This window comes from Notolepis coatsorum, assembly GCF_963971535.1.
Source record: "Notolepis coatsorum genome assembly, chromosome: 18".
Taxonomy (NCBI): Eukaryota; Metazoa; Chordata; class Actinopteri; order Aulopiformes; family Paralepididae; genus Notolepis; species Notolepis coatsorum.
In genome coordinates, this window is record NC_140182.1 from 52824638 (window position 1) to 52842498 (window position 17861).

Consider the following 17861-nt stretch of genomic DNA (forward strand, 5'->3'; position numbering starts at 1 on the left):
TGTTATTAGTAGGGATGTCCGATATTATCGGCCTACCGATATTATCGGCCGATATTGGCATTAAAATGTGATATCGGAAATTATCGGTATTGATTTAAACATTATTTTTTGATTTTATTTATTGTCAAAAGTATGCATAATGTTGTGTTAATTCCACGACAAGAGATATGTAATGTTAATTACCTTATTAGTGAAATATAAGATTATAGAATCATAGAATTCACATAAAGCCGAACACTGTCCACAGGCACGACAGCTCTCCAGCCTGCTCTCTTGATGTCTGTGTGTGTGAGCTTCCTCTGTCCCAGTCTCACTGTGGAATAAAAGGGAGAGGTCAATTACCTATACCAATAAAAAAAATTGCATTTATATAGCGCTTTTATCCAGAGCGCTTTACAATTTGTTCCTTACATTCACCCATTTACACACCGATGGCAGAGGCGACCATGCAAGGTGTCCAACCTGCTCATCGGGAGCAGTTAGGGGTTAAGTGTCTTGCTCAAGGACACTTCTACACTCTGCACGGGAGGAGCGGGAATCGAACTCGGAAACCTCCGGATTACCAGACGACTGTCTAAGGTTCTCAAGAATCAGGATTATAGGTGCTACTGGAGTCCATGAGCGATGCGACTCTCTCTCTCTCTCTCTCTCTCTCTCTCTCTCTCTCGCTTTGTTAAAAATCTACTTTATTCTAGTTGAAACAGTAACTTTTCTGTTGCTCGGACCTTCATCGTACAACATTTGAAAATAACCAGAATGCTCTTTCTCCTTGTTTTCAGGCTTGCTCGTGGAGCAGAGCAGACCTATAGCCTCGCCATACAACACTTCAACACAGCCTCCGTCACGGCAGCGTGCGTGTGCTTCTGCCAGCTGCTGGGGGTGTGCAGCCTCAAACTGAGGGTGGACCTGAAAGCACTGGGCCTCATCCTCAACCACCGGACCCAGAGCAATGGAGAGAGTAGCGCAGGGAACCATGTCATCTCACTGGGTAAGAAAGCTACATACCAACATTAACTACAGTAAAGGTCAACAAAGACACAAACCCAGACCAACATTAACTACAGTAAAGGTCAACACAGGTACATCCCAGACCACCATTAACTACAGTAAAGGTCAACAAACATTTAAAACATACATCAGAGGGAGGAAATTCTATGTTAAACTAGGAGATCACATGTCTGATATATACGACAACAACTATGGAGTTGCACAAGGGAGTTGCTTAGGTCCTTTACTCTTCTCCCTTTACATGTTACCGCTGGGTGATATCATCAGAGAACATAATGTAGATTTCCATAGCTATGCGGATGATACGCAACTGTACATATCTGCTGAACCAAATGATACAGCGATTAGCTCCATTACAGACTGCTTACTGGCAATAAATAAATGGATGAGTAAGAACTTCCTGAAACTAAACGAGAACAAAACTGAAATTCTAATTATCGGCCCCAAAACTAAAAAAGAAACATTAATAAAGAACCTGGGAGGACTAACCTTGGATCAAATCTGAGGTCACTAGTCTCGGGGTTATCATAGATTCAGAACTGAACTTCAATTATCATATTAGCAAAGTGACGAAAACATCGTTCTTCCATCTCAGAAATATAGCAAAAGTACGACCATTTATTAATCAGAACGATGCTGAGAAGCTAATTCATGCATTCATATCTAGCCGGTTAGACTACTGTAATGCACTTTTCACAGGTCTCCCTAAGAAAACCACAGAGAGGCTTCAGCTAATCCAAAACTCTGCAGCCCGACTGCTAACTAGAACCAAAAGGAGAGAGCACATTAGTCCAGTCTTAGCTGCTTTACACTGGCTTCCTGTAACATTTAGAATTTACTTTAAGGTCCTTCTCCTTACATACAAAGCTCTAAATGGACAGGGACCTAGCTACATCGCCAACACTCTAATAAATTACACACCAGCAAGAACACTGCGATCATCAGCTGCTGGACTACTAGAGGCTCCCAGAAACAGTCAAAAGAGGATCGGTAATGCAGCCTTTATCAACTATGCCCCAAAACTGTGGAACAAACTACCCCAAAACATCAGAGAAGCCAACTCGCTAGACATCTTTAAAAGACAGGTTTTAAGCTATCTCTTTGCTCAGGCATTTCACTGTGGGGTAATGCAGGCAAATACTTGATGCTCTGTTGTGAGGAGAAGATGACTTTTGACAAATCTTTTCAAAGTTGTTTAACATTCCAGTTAGGTACATGGTGTTCACCGCCTAGCCAAGGTTGATTCTCCTAACTGCACCATTTTCATCTGATTGAACAATCTTATCACACTTTTTACTGTAACCTTGCTATTTACATTTTTTATTTTTATGCTCACTTATGTCTGTATTTTTTACTGTTGTTGTACGTCCGTTCTATTTTATAATTTTTAGACTATTTTTAAACTTAATCATTTTTAACTATTTTATTATTTGTATTACTGAATGAAACTGTAAACAGCCTATTGGGATGCTAGATCCTAATGTGAAACACTGTGATTTACCATACCTTGCTATGCTCGCGCATGCCTGTATTTTTTACTGTTGTGAAGCACTTTGAACTGCAACCTCTGTATGAAAAGTGCTATACAAATAAAGTTATTATTATTATTATTATAACAAAGACACAAATCCAGACCAACATTAACTACAGTAAAGGTCAACACAGGTACATCCCAGACCACCATTAACTACAGTAAAGGTCAACACAGGTACACCCCAGACCAACATTAACTACAGTAAAGGTCAACACAGGTACATGGCATATAGTTGTACTAGGGCTGTCCCCGACTAAGGATTTGGATGGTCGACTATGATTGGCCAAAATTTGCCGTTAGTCGACTATTGGTCAACAAAAAAAACAAAAAAAAAAGTATAATTTTTTAAAATTTCTTTTTTGATTTTACATTTTTTTTAATTTTTTATCATTCCATTTGGGCTGTGGGGGGTGCTTAATGTCTGAAGGAGTCGACTGAAGGCTTCTTGTCCTCTGCAAATGCATGCAATTGGTCCACTGATGGATACATCTTGATATTTGTCTAGTCTAGTGTGTTCATTAGATGGGTGAAATCCACTTTCAGTGCCTCTGTGTCTGTTTTCTTAGGCAGTTAGCCTATGGTATGCGTGCCATTAGCGTTAGCCACGCTTCTAGGCCTCTTTTCTTTTGGAAAGAATGATAAAAAAATAATTTTATTTTTTAATATATTCGAGTAAGAGGTTGGCCAGTCGACTACGGCTCCTTTCGACCGATTAGTCGACTAATCGACTAATAGGGGTCAGCCCTAAGTTGTACGATAGTTTAATTTGAGTATGGGTGCAGGCAGGGGCGGACCTAGCGCATTTGGCGCCCTTTTTCCTTTTTATTTTTTTTTTATTTTTATATATGGCTTTTGCCTCTTCATAGTTCTCTAACGTTAGTCTTTCTTTCCTCAACGCTCAATTCTATAAACACTTGACCGATACCCATCAATGCACAGCGCTCTAGCATGTTCTGACTGTGAACACCTAAAGCTGAGGCTCAGACCGACCGACCGTTTTAGATTTTTGGCTCATTTTCCCTTATGTTTGAATTTTTTTTATGTAAAAATAATGGTTGCCGATATAGAGGGGGGCGCCAAAACTGCACACATTTTTTTTTTATTTTTTTTTGGCGCCCCCCTCTGGGTGGCGCTCTAGGCGACCGCCTATATCGCCTGTAGGAAGGTCCGCCCCTGGGTGCAGGCTATAGTAGTAGTACCGTAATTCCTCTAATAGTAACCGGGTCTCAAATACAAGCCGGGTCTCTATTAATGGCCGGGTGCGCTCTTGAGCTAAGCAATTATAAGCCGGCCTCCTAATACAAGCCGGGTTACTAATATACTGAGCTGCATACTGAGCTAGTTACTTGATTTCACTTTGAAAACGTTGAAATGACCAGTGACCACCTGTAATTGCACTGTTTACTATTTCATACAGTACTTGGTTTCAATAAATGAACCCAGTACATTTTACTGGGTTCAAACTGACACAAAATGTTGATTTATTCATTATGATCCGTTTGAAAATTTGAAATATAGGCCTCCCTCTTATACAGGCCTCCTCCTAATACAAGCCTGGTACCCGCTACAGTTGAAACAAATACAAGCCGGGGTTACTATTAGAGGAATTACGGTAGTTTTATTCAGTCATCACACACAATACAATATGCACAATCATTCAACAATCTTTTGATTAATGCTTATACATGCCTGTCCTATATTCTTAACTAAATTAAGACTCCAGTATTCTAAAAAAAGAAAATAACAAAAAAGAATTTTCATATTTGTAATCTTCAAAAATAGCTACAAACCATTTCTTTGAAAACCAAAAGTGAATGACTCATTCTTAAATGTACCGGTATATCAGTTCCACAAGTTAACCCCAACAATAGAAATACATCTCCTTTTAATCCATTCCTTAGCTTTTTGAACAGTAAATTTACAAACGTCTCTCAAATCATATTTTCTTACATGTATTGAAAAAGCCCTTTGCACACCGTCTGGGAGTAACTTTGCTTTAGCTCTGTACATTATTTGCATAATTTTATAATAAACCAAATCATAAAATGTCATAACATTGTACGATAGTTTAATTTTAGCATGGGTGCAGGCATCATACACAAATACACAGCATTCCAAAATGAATCAAAATCAAACCAAACTAAAGTTAAAAGAATTACGATTTTAAGATGCATCAAATTGTAGTCTAAACAATTGGAATTTAATTGCTGTTGGATTAAATCATTACACCCTTAATACATGCACTCAAATGTTCAACACTACCTCTCTGCTGCACCTGTGTCCAGTGGATAAAGGCTGTAAGCTGGTGGAGGCAGACAGAGAAGCCACAGAGGAGCTGCTTGCTGACCTGGAGGCTGCTGTGAGGGATGTTGTGGAGCGCAAGGCCTTCAGCAGGTCAGTAGAGACAAACATCCACCTAGTCCAGCCACTACACCAGGGGTGTCAAACTTATGGCCCGCGGGCCAGTTCCGGCCCGCCAGGGGGTCTCACTCGGCCCGCCAGATGACTTTGCTAAGTGTGGAAGACATACATTGCATTTTTCTATAAAACTTTGCTTTATAATAAAAGTAACTGCTATTCCTAATCAGTCCACTGGGGGTCACACTGTATCCTTAAGAGCATAGATAGACTGTATAAAACAAGTAAAGAGTTAAGAGTAGCGATTGTAACACAACAACACTGAGAACACTGCAGATGGCATCAATCCACCTGTCAAAAATACGACAGCTTGCAAGGACAACTGAGAAAAGATAAGATTAATGACCTGAAACAACATTCAGTTTTTACCTGCAGCCAATGATGAGATGAGTGATGCAGCAGTGAAAGCTAACTATCTTATTGCTAGCGAAATAGCATCAGCCTCAAAGCCATAATGTAAGGGTGAGTTTGTGAAAACATGCAAATTGTGTATCGGTATCTTTTGCCAGGATAACCCAAATTGATAGCCCTGGCAGCAAAGGTTTTGAGCATGTATGGGACTACCTACCTTTATGAACAGGTTTTCTCTGTAATGAACATCACTAAAACAAAGCTGCACTCAAGGCTCATACACAAGCACACGTTGGAGACAACGACCAATCTAGAAATGTCAAGATTATATGCACACTGCCAGCCAGCCTGTAGGTGACGGAGAGATACTATTTCAATTTCGACGGAGAAAATAATCTCACGATTCAGATACAATTTAACACAAATGGTTCCAATGATATTTAATGTTTTGCAAAACACGTCTAGTGTCGTGTGGGCATGATACTTGGCTTTAGAGGGTTAAGAGACGTTATTTATATTTCAAACATTCATTCATTCATCAACAACTCATCGTTGCAGCCCTACATATGAGTGATAATATCAATGAATAACTTACCCGTGGATGAATAGAAACGTTTCTTTGCATATTTGCACACCACCAACAAAGTCCTGGTTCCATGTCAGTTGTCTCTTCTTTGGAATGGATTTGGTGCCACCTGTCATCTCTGCCCGTCTCTGTAATCGAAACTGGAGACTGTACTCCCCTCCGACAAAATTGTAGTTTTTTCACACAGCGTGGGAAATAATACAGCCAGACTATCTAACAATAATTAACATGTGCAAGTCGGATTAAGTTTAGCAAGGAGACAGAGAATTATTTCAAAGCACTCAAAATTGGAATTATCTCAATTTATCTCAATTATCTCAAATTATCTCAATCCGAGTTCGATTCCCGGACCCGCCGTCATTTGCCAGAATGTCTTCCCCTGCTCTATATCCTGTTTCACCCTGTATCTGTCGGTCATGCTTGACCAGAAAAGCGATAAACGCTAAAAAATAAAGTTAAAAAAAAACAAAAAAAAACCTCCTGCTCACTTACAAATCCCTCCACTCTCTGGCACCTCAGTACCTCACTGACCTCCTCCACCCCTACACTCAGTCACGGTCCCTGCGATCCACAGACACTGGTCAGCTCTCCATTCCCCGAACCAGACTGCGGACCTTTGGGGACAGAGCTTTCAGTGTGGCAGCTCCCACCCTCTGGAACTCCCTCTCCACAGAACTCTGCAACGCCCCAACTCTGGACTCATTCAAAAAAACTCCTCAAAACCCACCTCTTCAACTTGGCCTTTAACCCCTAATTTACCTACATATCGATACTGAATATTTAAAACGGTTTCGATACTCATTTCCCGAAATACCGATACTTTCTGCAGTATCGATACCAGCTGGCTTGCTCCCGCAAGTTGTTGACAGACAGACACGCTGTTGCAGAGCACACTGGCCCCTCCTCCTCAGAGACCAACAGACACAAGCTGCTGCAGCCTCCTCCCCCTCACAGACGCATCAGACCTGTCTTCAGTTTGTAAACAAAGCTATTAGCTAACGTTAGCTAGTCCGTTAGCTCCGTCCGTTAGCTCCGTTAGTTTATGCTAGCTAGCTGGCCACCTTTATAATTACTTCATGGAAACGGAGTAACGTTAGGTCGAGTTCATTCATACTACACTAGTACACGTATGAACTCGACATAACGTTACCCCGTTTCCAACGTTAGGTCGAGTTCATTCATACTACACTACAGTGGAGGTTTCTCTATGACAACACGTGAAACACAAATTCACTCATAATTCATAATTATTATTAATTTACATATATATATAAATTTATTTTATTTATATATATATAAAAAAAAAATATTATTATTTTATATTTTTTTATTAGAAAAGTTTTCCTCTGTAAAAAAATTCCAGTGAATTTTTTCTTTTTAAAAAATGGCCAAAATTGACAGCTCTGAGCAGGCCTGCACTGCAGTAATGACTGCAGTAATTATTCGTGAAGAAAACTTCACAGGTGTGACCCAATGTTATATAAATAATAAATAACAGCCAATCGAAATAGGCTATTAACTTCGTCTAAGCACGGTCTGTGCAGTTAAACTCTTGCCATTGAATGGAGGATTGAATGATTGACAGCCCTTGCCATCCAATACATGGAGGTTGAATATGATTGGCAGCCTTGCAAATCCAATCAGAGATTGCTGCATTGCAAAGTCAAAACGGGTCCATCTGCAGGTTAGGTTTAGCTCTGGCCAATCTCAAGTTTCTCAAGTTTCTTTATTAGTTGTCATACAGAAGTACAGAATACTTTTATACAAAATGTAACAGAAATAAGCATTTTGTATAAAAGTATTCTGTACTTCTGCATGACAACTAATAAAGAAACTTGAGAAACTTGAGATTGGCCAGAGCTAAACCTAACCTCCGACCCTGCAGATGGACCCATTTTGACTGTTTGAAAGAGCAAGGAAGTAGTTTAGTTGTTGTTTAGTAGAAGTAAGCTGTACAGCTATAACAAGTAAAGTCAGGCTAAATTAAACTTTGCGCCAACATTAGGACCGAAGTATAAACCAGCAACTGAGCAACATGAAGAAGTGGACTTATGCATCTGGATCAGAAAAAACGTTGTGGATGAAAAAGTAAGTAGGCTAGTGTTTGTAAAAGCTTGTATGCTAACAGTAGCTAGCCAGCTTAGCCTACATCACAATGATAATCACCAAGCTAACTTACTGTACACACTGTAGGGCTGGGCAATTAATCAAAACAGAATCGCGATATCGATTCATAGACCTATGCAATCTCATTTCTAAGTTATGACTATTTTTTTTTATTAATTTTTTTTTTTTTTTTTTTTTTTTTTACTTTTTAAATTATTTTATCTGGGTTGAACATGATTTGTGGAACTCCCTCTGGTGTTGTGGTCGTGGTATTCACTGACCTTTGGGAAGTATTCCGACATGCACATGGGTATCTTAGTGGTGTAGTGTATCTTGTAGACCAGGCCCATTGCAAGTTGCTGTACTCTGTCGTCTACTCTAAGCCATCCTAGGTTGTCAAAGTGGGCAGGGGTGAGGTGGGTTTTAGGAGTAAGGTCAAGCAGTAGTCTGACCAGTTTGTTTTGTGATGTTTGTAATCTTGTTTTTAGTGCCTTTGATGTGCTTTGGTACCATGAGGTGCAAGCATAGTCGTAGTACCCTTGAATGAGTGCTCCTGTTAGAGTCTTCAAGGTATTCTTGTTTACCAGAGAGGAAATCCGGTACAGGAATCTAGTTCGTTGGTTGACTTAGTTTTATTACATTGGATCCCATTTTGTCACAGGAATGATTTGCCTCTATAGGATTGAACCCAGGTAGGGAATTTCATCTTTCCTTTTAAGATAAGATAAGATATTCCTTTATTGATCCCCTTGGGGAAATTCAGGCATCATAGCAGCATGGGGGAAGGGGGGGGGGTACAGGTAGTGAAAACAACACAAGCAGTGTAAACAAATAGGTCAATATAATTTACTATCTAACTAACTGAAATATATTTTCACAGTGTCACATAAGGTGCAGTATGCATAAGGTAGTGTTATAATTTACTATCTAACTAACTGAAATATACATTATTCATTATTCACAGTATCACAGTATCCACATAAGGTGCAGTATGCCTAAGGTAGTGTAAGTTGTCCTCCTTGGGTTCCTACAAGTCCCAGGTCGATGTCTGGCAGCAGTTGCTGCCCACTGTTGTGGAGCCTGATGGCCACTGGTATGAAGGACTGTCCGAGGCGGTTAGTTGAGTGTCGGGGGGGTATGAGTCTGTGGCTTCCTTGTCACCTTCACCTAATATGTTTTGATCTGGTCAGGTGCGCTGTCACCTAATATGTTTTGATCTGATCAGGTGCGCTGTCACTTAATATGTTTTGATCTGGTCAGGTGCGCTGTCACCTAAAATGTTTTGATCTGATCAGGTGCGCTGTCACCTAATATGTTTTGATCTGATCAGGTGCGCTGTCACTTAATATGTTTTGATCTGGTCAGGTGGGCTGTCACCTAATATGATTTCATCTGGTCAGGTGCGCTGTCGCCTAATATGATTTCATCTGGTCAGGTGCGCTGTCACCTAATGTTAATATGTTTTCATCTGTGTCCACTGACCACTGACACACAGTGGGGGATGTTTTAAAAATATAATTTAATATATAATATAATATAATAATTTGTGCTTCACCTAAAAATTTGGTCAGCAGCCTCCACTGCTACACTAGTACACGTATGAACTCGGCATAACGTTACCCCGTTTCCAACGTAAGGTCGAGTTCATTCATACTACACTAGTACACGTATGAACTCGACATAACGTTACCCCGTTTCCAACGTTAGGTCGAGTTCATTCATACTACACTAGTAGTACACGTATGAACTCGACATAACGTTACCCCGTTTCCAACGTTAGGTTGAGTTCATTCATACTACACTAGTACACGTATGAACTCGACATAACGTTACCCCGTTTTCAACGTTAGGTCGAGTTCATTCATACTACACTAGTACACGTATGAACTCGAAGTGTTTAATGAGCAGCAATCTTGTTGAAAATGTAACGTTAATAAATGCTCCGAGCATATCTCTCTCTCTCTCTCTCTCTCTCTCTCTCTCTCTCTCTCTCTCTCTCTCTCTCTCTCTCTCTCTCTCACATGAAAATTGTTGTTGTTTTAACCAAATAAAAAGCAGCAGCACTATTGCATAACTGAGTCATGTTTGCTATGTATTTCTTTCTTTAGGGGAGTTTGTTTCAGTTTTAGCATGATGTTTTATAGATGGCTAGGTTAAACAGGTTTTTGTTTTTAAGAGGGGTTTGATTTAGATTAGATAATTTAGTTATTTTTAAATGTGTGATCTAAAGATAAACAAAGGGTTTTAAAAGTGTTATATTTATCTTATCTTATAGTACCAGAGAGAAGCTGAGGAGAATCAACCAGCAACAAAAGCTAAAAAATTATTATTATTATTATTATAATTTTTTTGGTATCGAAATGGTATCGAAGTATCGATACTTTTCAAGGTATCGTATCGAAGTCGAAATTCCAGTATCGTGACAACACTAGTATGTTGTGTCTGTCCACTATGTTTGTTACTTTTGTTTGTCCCCCCCCCCTATGTAAAGCGACCTTGGGCCTTTTGTAAGGTGCTATATAAAACTAAGTTATTATGATTATTAATTTCTACCTATTTTTAAGGGTGCGTGACAACTGTAACAAGGCGGGTTTGACTGTGCCAAGTCACAATTTAGGATGGATAAAAGCATCCTGAAGAAGATTAAACAAAAGTTCTCAGTGGCCAACTGAACAGTGTCAGCGATATTGTACACAATAGTATCGTCTGCATGCAAAGGGTCATGACAGTCATTCAAAGAAGAAACAATATCATTAATATAAAGAGTAAAAAGGACAGGACCCAACACTGAGCCTTGTGTTTAGTGTTTAGTTATGGACAAGAATTCAGATTGAGCAGGACCCGATTTCACACACTGACACCTAGAAGATAATCCTGAAACCAATCACATGCACCACTATCCAAGACAATACTAGATAGCCCTTTAAATTGATCTATAAAGAGAGCAGCACAGTGTTTTCTCTTTTCTAAAACCAAAATTACATCATTAGTAATCAATGTGGTGGCTAAAGTTGTGCAGATTGTGGACTTAGTATTGAGTGATTTGAGAGAAATAACTTTTGCTAAGCATGGTAGCCTGAGAATAGGACAATAGTTGTCCAAATTATCCCTATGACCTCCTTTGTGCAGGGGAATCACCCTGGCAGATTTCCAAACTAGAGGAAAACTCCCTGTGGCAATGGAGAAATAAAAAATGTACGTTAATTATTAATAACTGGGGCAGCCAGTTTTATTTAAAAGATTATCTAAATTGTCTTCTCTAATAGAGCACTTAGGATCAATCAGTAACAGTATCAACAAGAGGGGGCCCTGTATAGTTTCTATCAAATAAATGGCCGGCCTTTGTGAAGTGCCTGTTAAAGGCAAGACTAATTATCTGTGTAGGCAGGGAACTAGTTGTTTTGTTTTTGTTTGAGTTAACTATTATTCCAGAATTTTGCCAGGTTTGAATATGAGATAGTAATTAAGTCTAGATAATAGATTGTTTTGGCTTTTCTCACAGCTGAGGTGCATTTATTTCTAAGTTGTCTGAATGATAACCAATGTACAAGATCACCAGTGCATCTGGCTCGAGACCAGACACTGTTCCTTTATCTAAACAACGTTGACAACACATTAGAGAACCAGGGTGAGAACTAGGGTGCGTTTGGACATACAGCCCTTCCGATTGCTGTGCGGTTGAGGCCAGGGCCCTCATTTATCAATAATGCATAGAAAGTGGTCTATTTTCGTTCCTAAGCACGGAATTTAGAATGTCTCTACGCACAGAAAAATCAGGATTTATCAACCGTGCGTGCACAGGTCGTACACACACTCTGTGTTGATAAATATCAATGTTCTTACCATCTATGCTCGTGCATGATTGTAAGCATTTGCATACTGAACCGCCCCCAATTAACCATATAATGGTAATGAAACATCCCCATGGAATGTAGAATAATGGACTAATCGGACTTGAAACTTCACTGAGAGCGAGTCCACTCCTCCGTGATCAATCTCGCTCTCAGTGAAGTTTCTATTCTAACCAACAAATTGAAGCTAGAAAGCATTTCGTTGTGACCAATCTTATTTGGAAACATGACACAAAATAATAGTATTTTGCTTTTTATTTTAAACAATATTTAATTGCGTTTGGAGGTGGGTGTTCTGCGTCTGCCCGCGTGAGCCCATTATAATTGCACTCCTATTGGGTCGTTCGTTGGGTTGTTGGTCAGAGTCATTAACTATGGCTTCAGTGGATAACCCTGATCACCTGCATATAAGCGATATTTTAATTACAGATACCCCAGTAATAACATTACAATTTAATTCAATACCTGCCTTCCTCCCGGTCACCAGCAACGACATGTACTGTATCAGCCAAATGCGCATCGCAACATTGACTGAGTGGAATCCCTTTCTATTCACATAACTGCATTTGTGATGGAGCTTTGACAGCTACATGGGTAGTACACTACAGTAACAGTCTATTGCTCGATCCATCTCCAATATATCACGATGGACTGTGCCAGTGGCCAAAGACCCGAGGGTGGAGAGGACTTGAATGTGCATGGGGATGGCATTTGTGCGTTTTGTTCCACGCTCCAATTTGGGTCCCAAATTGCGGTACAAATCAAGGAGAATGTGTCTCGGGTAGCGGACTCTAGTTAATATTATGTTCTCTCTGCAAATAGACTGCCCTATCTCTGAAAACAGCACCCAGCGGAGCGCAGTCAGCGCACCTCGTAGTATTCCGATAACACTATATAGATAAACCATGCTGCATTCATTTGGAAAGAAAGACTTATTCCAAATGCTATTTATAGGGTTTGACGATAATTACACTACTGACGCTATTTTACAATTAACTATAATGAATTACGGGTCATACAGAACACGTCAGTGTTGAAACTAATGCATGAAAGTAGGGATGTCCCGATCGCCTTTTTTTGCTCCCGATCCGATCCCGATCATGTGATTTTAAATATCTATCGATCCGATCGTTTCCGATCCGATCTTTCACATTAGTAATCAATTTTGACGCATTTTAGTCAAACTGGCGGAGCGAGACAAGCCCCTCTGTTGCCTATAGTCCGGGGCGCGAGCGCGGAGGCGTTTGTTATTACATTCACCCTGAGAAATGTGCTTCTGCTTCATATGAGAAATATTAAAAGTTTCAATATATGTTTGCACATTAGTATACATTCAGTGTTCGACTTACGTAATGGTCCATTCTGGTCTGAAACGCAGACGATAATCCTCAGTCACAGCAAATAATTGACGTTATCCTCCAGGTGAAAAGTTAGTCTGAAAACTTCGCCTCCAGCCTGTCCTCCTTGCAAACATTGCAACTGGCTTGACTTTCTATTTTAAAATGCTTAGTTCCAAACCTCTGACATTAAGTCTAGCTGCTCAAGTCAGTGGATATTAACCGTGTTTCGGGAGCGACGTGTTGTTGTGGCAGAACACCGGTCTAAATTAAAGGGAATGTGTTTGTTGCAACGGTGTAAATTAAAGGGAATGTGTTTGTTGTGGACAATTATTCTGCTCTGTGTGACAATAAATACATTAATGATGATATATTCTATGTAATTTAAAACCAAAACTAAGGCCTCTGTATGAGTTTAAGACGTGGACATGGTCATGTTTGTTGAATAATTTTTTTTTTGACTGCCGATTTTTATTATTTTTTTCCGATCCCCGATCCTCTGAAAAGCACGTGATCGGCGCCGATCCCGATCACGTGATCGGATCGGGACATCCCTACATGAAAGTCCATCTCATGTTGCAGTCTTCATATTCTACCGCTTGGATATACGCACAATCTCAAGCACACTTTCATTTTGATAAATCCCACACTTTGCATAGAAATGATCGTATGCACGGTTTACGCACATATCTGTGCGTACGCAGCATTGATAAATGAGGGCCCAGGAGTCCAGTGCAGGTCCGAAAGGGGCACAAGATGTGGCCAACCGATTGCAGGAGGAGATAGAGATGATCATCAAGTTCAACACAGCTACAACATTGCTAAGGAGGAAATGCCGTTCACTAAATTGAAGTCACAGATACTGCTCCAAAATAAGAATAGGTTGAATGTAAACCCAACATATAGCAATGATACGGCCTGTGCACAAGTTATCTGGGTTATTTCAGACACACTGAAAAAGGGGACCGCTAAGAAAATTGCTGCAACTCCATATATCTCGTTCATGATAGAGGGGACACATTTTCTGTGCAACCAAATTATGTTCTACTGCCACTAGTGTAAAATGTTAGTCTGGAGCCTTGACCTGTAGGAAAAGAATGTGAGAATGCTGTTCGTTGACTATAGCTCAGCATAGCATTCAACACCATAGTCCCCACTAGACTCAACACCAAACTCAGGAACCTAGGACTCAACCCCAACCAGTGCAGCTGGATTCTAGACTTCCTGTCAGACCATTGCCAGGTGGTGAGGATGGGACCCAACACCTCAGCCCCTGTGATCCTCAAAACAGGAGCCCCCCAATGTGTCCTGAGCCCCCTCCTCTACTCCCTGTACACCCACAACACACCGCTCCAAAATGGTGATTATGTTTGCTGATGACACAACAGTGGTAGGCCTAATCACCAATAACAACGAAACAGCCTACAGGAAAGAGATTGACAACCTGGCACAATGGTGCAGGGTGATCAACCTCCCTCTCAACATTGACAAGACCAAGGAGCTGTATGTTATGTTGTGCTGTGTGTTATTCTATTACCATTGCTGTTTTAACACTGAGTGCCGGCCTCCGTGTCCTATTTACCCCGTTGCGTGCCACCACCCACTTCAATGATAGAGCTCTCATATTTGCGAACGCATAAACTATATCTTAAATTATGGCTATGTGTCTAATATGGCCGTCGCTTATCAATGACTTGTTTGCAGTCAACATTGTCGAAACGGATTGTTTTTTAATCGGTTCATTTCTGTTTTATACCATTTTAAAAAAACGCTTGTTTTTTGAACGTTTCTGAAAATGTCTGAAGATTCTGTGATAATCGCCCTTTACTGGAATACACTGGAATACACAAAACACGTTGTAATTTTTCGGCCTATTTATGAATCGTTTTCAAATAAACGCTAGATTATCGATAGTATATGTGTACTCGATTATCTTATTTCCTGATCAGCACACACACACACACTCACAGCCACACACACACATATGGGACACGCTGAAAAGAGCTCTGATTATCCCAAGACTGGTAAAATAGATTCCTTACCTCAGATCAGATGTTCTCCAAAAAGATTATTCCAATTCCTGATCGCCATTCCAAATATCGATCGCGTTTATTGATCCAACGCTGGGTGGTCGAAAGACATATTCCACGCTGTTTTTTTTTTTTTTTTTTGGTCTTTTTCCCCCTCCATTTTTCCTCCGATTTTCTCCCATCCCAATGTTAGTCGTATGCCAATTCCCAGTCCCCTCCTGGTCGCTGCGCACTTACCCCCCACAGTCAGATCATCTGGGAGAGTGGAGGCTACCACGTGCTTCCTCCGACACACGTCCAGCCAATCACCGCTTCTTTTCACCTGGCAGCGCGGATTCTCATCGAGAGGGCGTAGCGTGTGGGAGGACCACACTATCCCCCTCGAGTCCTATCCGCGCTTAGCAGGCGCCCCGACCGAACTGTAGGAGTCGCTGTTTACAACGACCCGGACCCACCCCGCCAGCTTCTCCCACCCTCTAATACAGCCAATTGTATTAGTGCAGACGGCCAGCCAAGCTGGTGACAACCCCGGAGCTGTGAGCTGGATTCGAACAGGCGAATCCAGCTCACAGCTCCGGGGCTGGTGACGAACGCAATCTCCGCTCGGCCACCTAACCGCCTTATTCCACGCTGTTCTGATGGTGGGCAATGACTGGGATCCTCTCCGGTTACATGCCTGACAAGTAAAATGTGGAATCCGGACTCTTTTTTTCCCATCCATTTCATTCAGTCCAATCCAATGGGGTGCAATACCATCCGGAGAGATGATAGGGGGCAGTATTTTCCCTGTTCGAGCTCAGACAGATCCCCACTGGTAACGTGAGGCTAGATTGATGAAAAATGAATGGAAATCGGTAATAAAAAAAATAACGATTAAAAACGAGATTTCTCGTCGGTTGGCACTCAACGCATGGCATGAACTAACGAGTTTATCGTGGCTGGCACTCAAAGTGTTAAAGGTGCTATAGATAAAATTGTATGTATTGTAGAGTTATCCTTTATTTTAAAATATTTTTATAACACATCCACGGATCCACTTTTAGAAAGGTACAGAATAAAAGTATTGCTTTCCCCCCCAGAAAATAATCCATTAACACTTTGATCGTCAGGGTTAAATTCATAATTTACCATCCCTTGCCAGCCCTATTTAACATGGAGAAGTTCCCCTTCTTTGCAGGGCTATAACTTTTTAAATTGTATTGCTAAATTGACATTACTATGGCCCATTCAACGTCCTATATCTATTGTTCAGGGTGTAGCAACGTTATACTTTTTCATTCACATATTCATACTAAAATACGGTCTAAAGTATAAGTATGTTTTTATCGTTTTCTGCAGCTTTCTCCAGAACTTGATTTATAGCCCCAAATGCATTATATTGATGATGAAATACAGTTTGATAGGAATCTGTGCGAGATAAAAAATTTCAACTGGATGTGCTTCTAAGTATGATCTGATGTTGACCGGATGGGCGGGGGGTCGTTTATAATTCCGTGGCCAACGTTATATCATTCATCTAGTGTGGGTGATATGATCATTAGAGCAGTTAGTATCGAACACGTTGAAAAATAACGCTGGATCTTACCGTATCTTCCTCGCGCCGTTGGACGATGAGCGTGGAACTGAAATATTCCTATTATGGGATGTAGAAATATCCGATCCATTTCCAGGTTGTATAATAGTTGTTGTGAAGGGCCAGATTAAACCGAATATATATATTTATTTATATATATATATTTAATTGTATTTGTATATTCTCTAATATTCCCTGATATCCCTTGTATATTCCTTGTACAATATGCATTGAATATCCATTCTAGCCTACTGAACATCCCATAATAGTCTCCATTCTACTATTGGTCGAGACCTTGGTGCCAGGCTGCCATACCCCTCAGACCCAGTTCAAACGTACCGCTCCACATGTACGAACAAGTCCTAGTTCCGCGTAGGAATCTGGCTACCGCACCACTAATGGGACTATTTGTTCATAGTGCGTATATATACTGCGCTACTAAAGTAGGACTTTCTTTTCAGTCCAGTTTCTTACCCTCCAATAGAGTCACAGACGTAAAGCCTCCCCGCGACGCCACGTGTGGGAGTAAGGCCAAGTTCGCCTACCATCGGTATTGAGACATCGTGTATATTGATATTTGAATAGTCATATTTGGCACTATATCGTCGAGTTGGACGTAGTCTATTAAGCTAATAATAGTCTGTTAATATATAGTGCTTCGTGCGGTGAGAATACTACCGTAGTCAGTACCCCATCGTTTCGGGCAGAGAACTGGCTGCTTACCCAGGGTGGTTGACCCCATGTGAAGCTGCACCCGAGGAGCCCCAGAGCCGACGAGCGAGTGGACCTGTATACCGGATTATTCTACCGACGACAGCCCGCCTTCCCAGGCACGGATTATGCTTTGTATACTTTGATTATTCCATGGATAAAGACCCCCGACACTGCCGTGTGTTGGAACCCCCCCCCCCTGGAGAGGACGCAAGGTGAGGAGACGCTCTGCAAGACGAGGTCGCTTCACGTCTCTCCCCCGTGGACCGGAGAGAGCCGGCCCACAAAGAGTCCACCTGCTTTCATCTGTGGTCCAAGGATCGCCGGCGCATTGAACGGCACTACAGTGGGTTCAC

The 17861-nt window shown here is 41.0% G+C and overlaps 1 protein-coding gene across 3 annotated transcripts in view; it reads left to right on the forward strand.

The window, feature by feature from the left end:
- spg11 (SPG11 vesicle trafficking associated, spatacsin) overlaps positions 1–17861 on the forward strand; it is a 165635-nt gene that overhangs the window by 89128 nt on the left and 58646 nt on the right. For all 3 annotated transcript variants that reach the window (XM_084334705.1, XM_084334706.1, XM_084334707.1), the window contains exons 22-23: positions 780–988; positions 4828–4936. In XM_084334705.1, coding sequence (XP_084190831.1) covers positions 780–988; positions 4828–4936 — 318 coding nt within the window. The remainder of the gene's footprint in view (positions 1–779; positions 989–4827; positions 4937–17861) is intronic.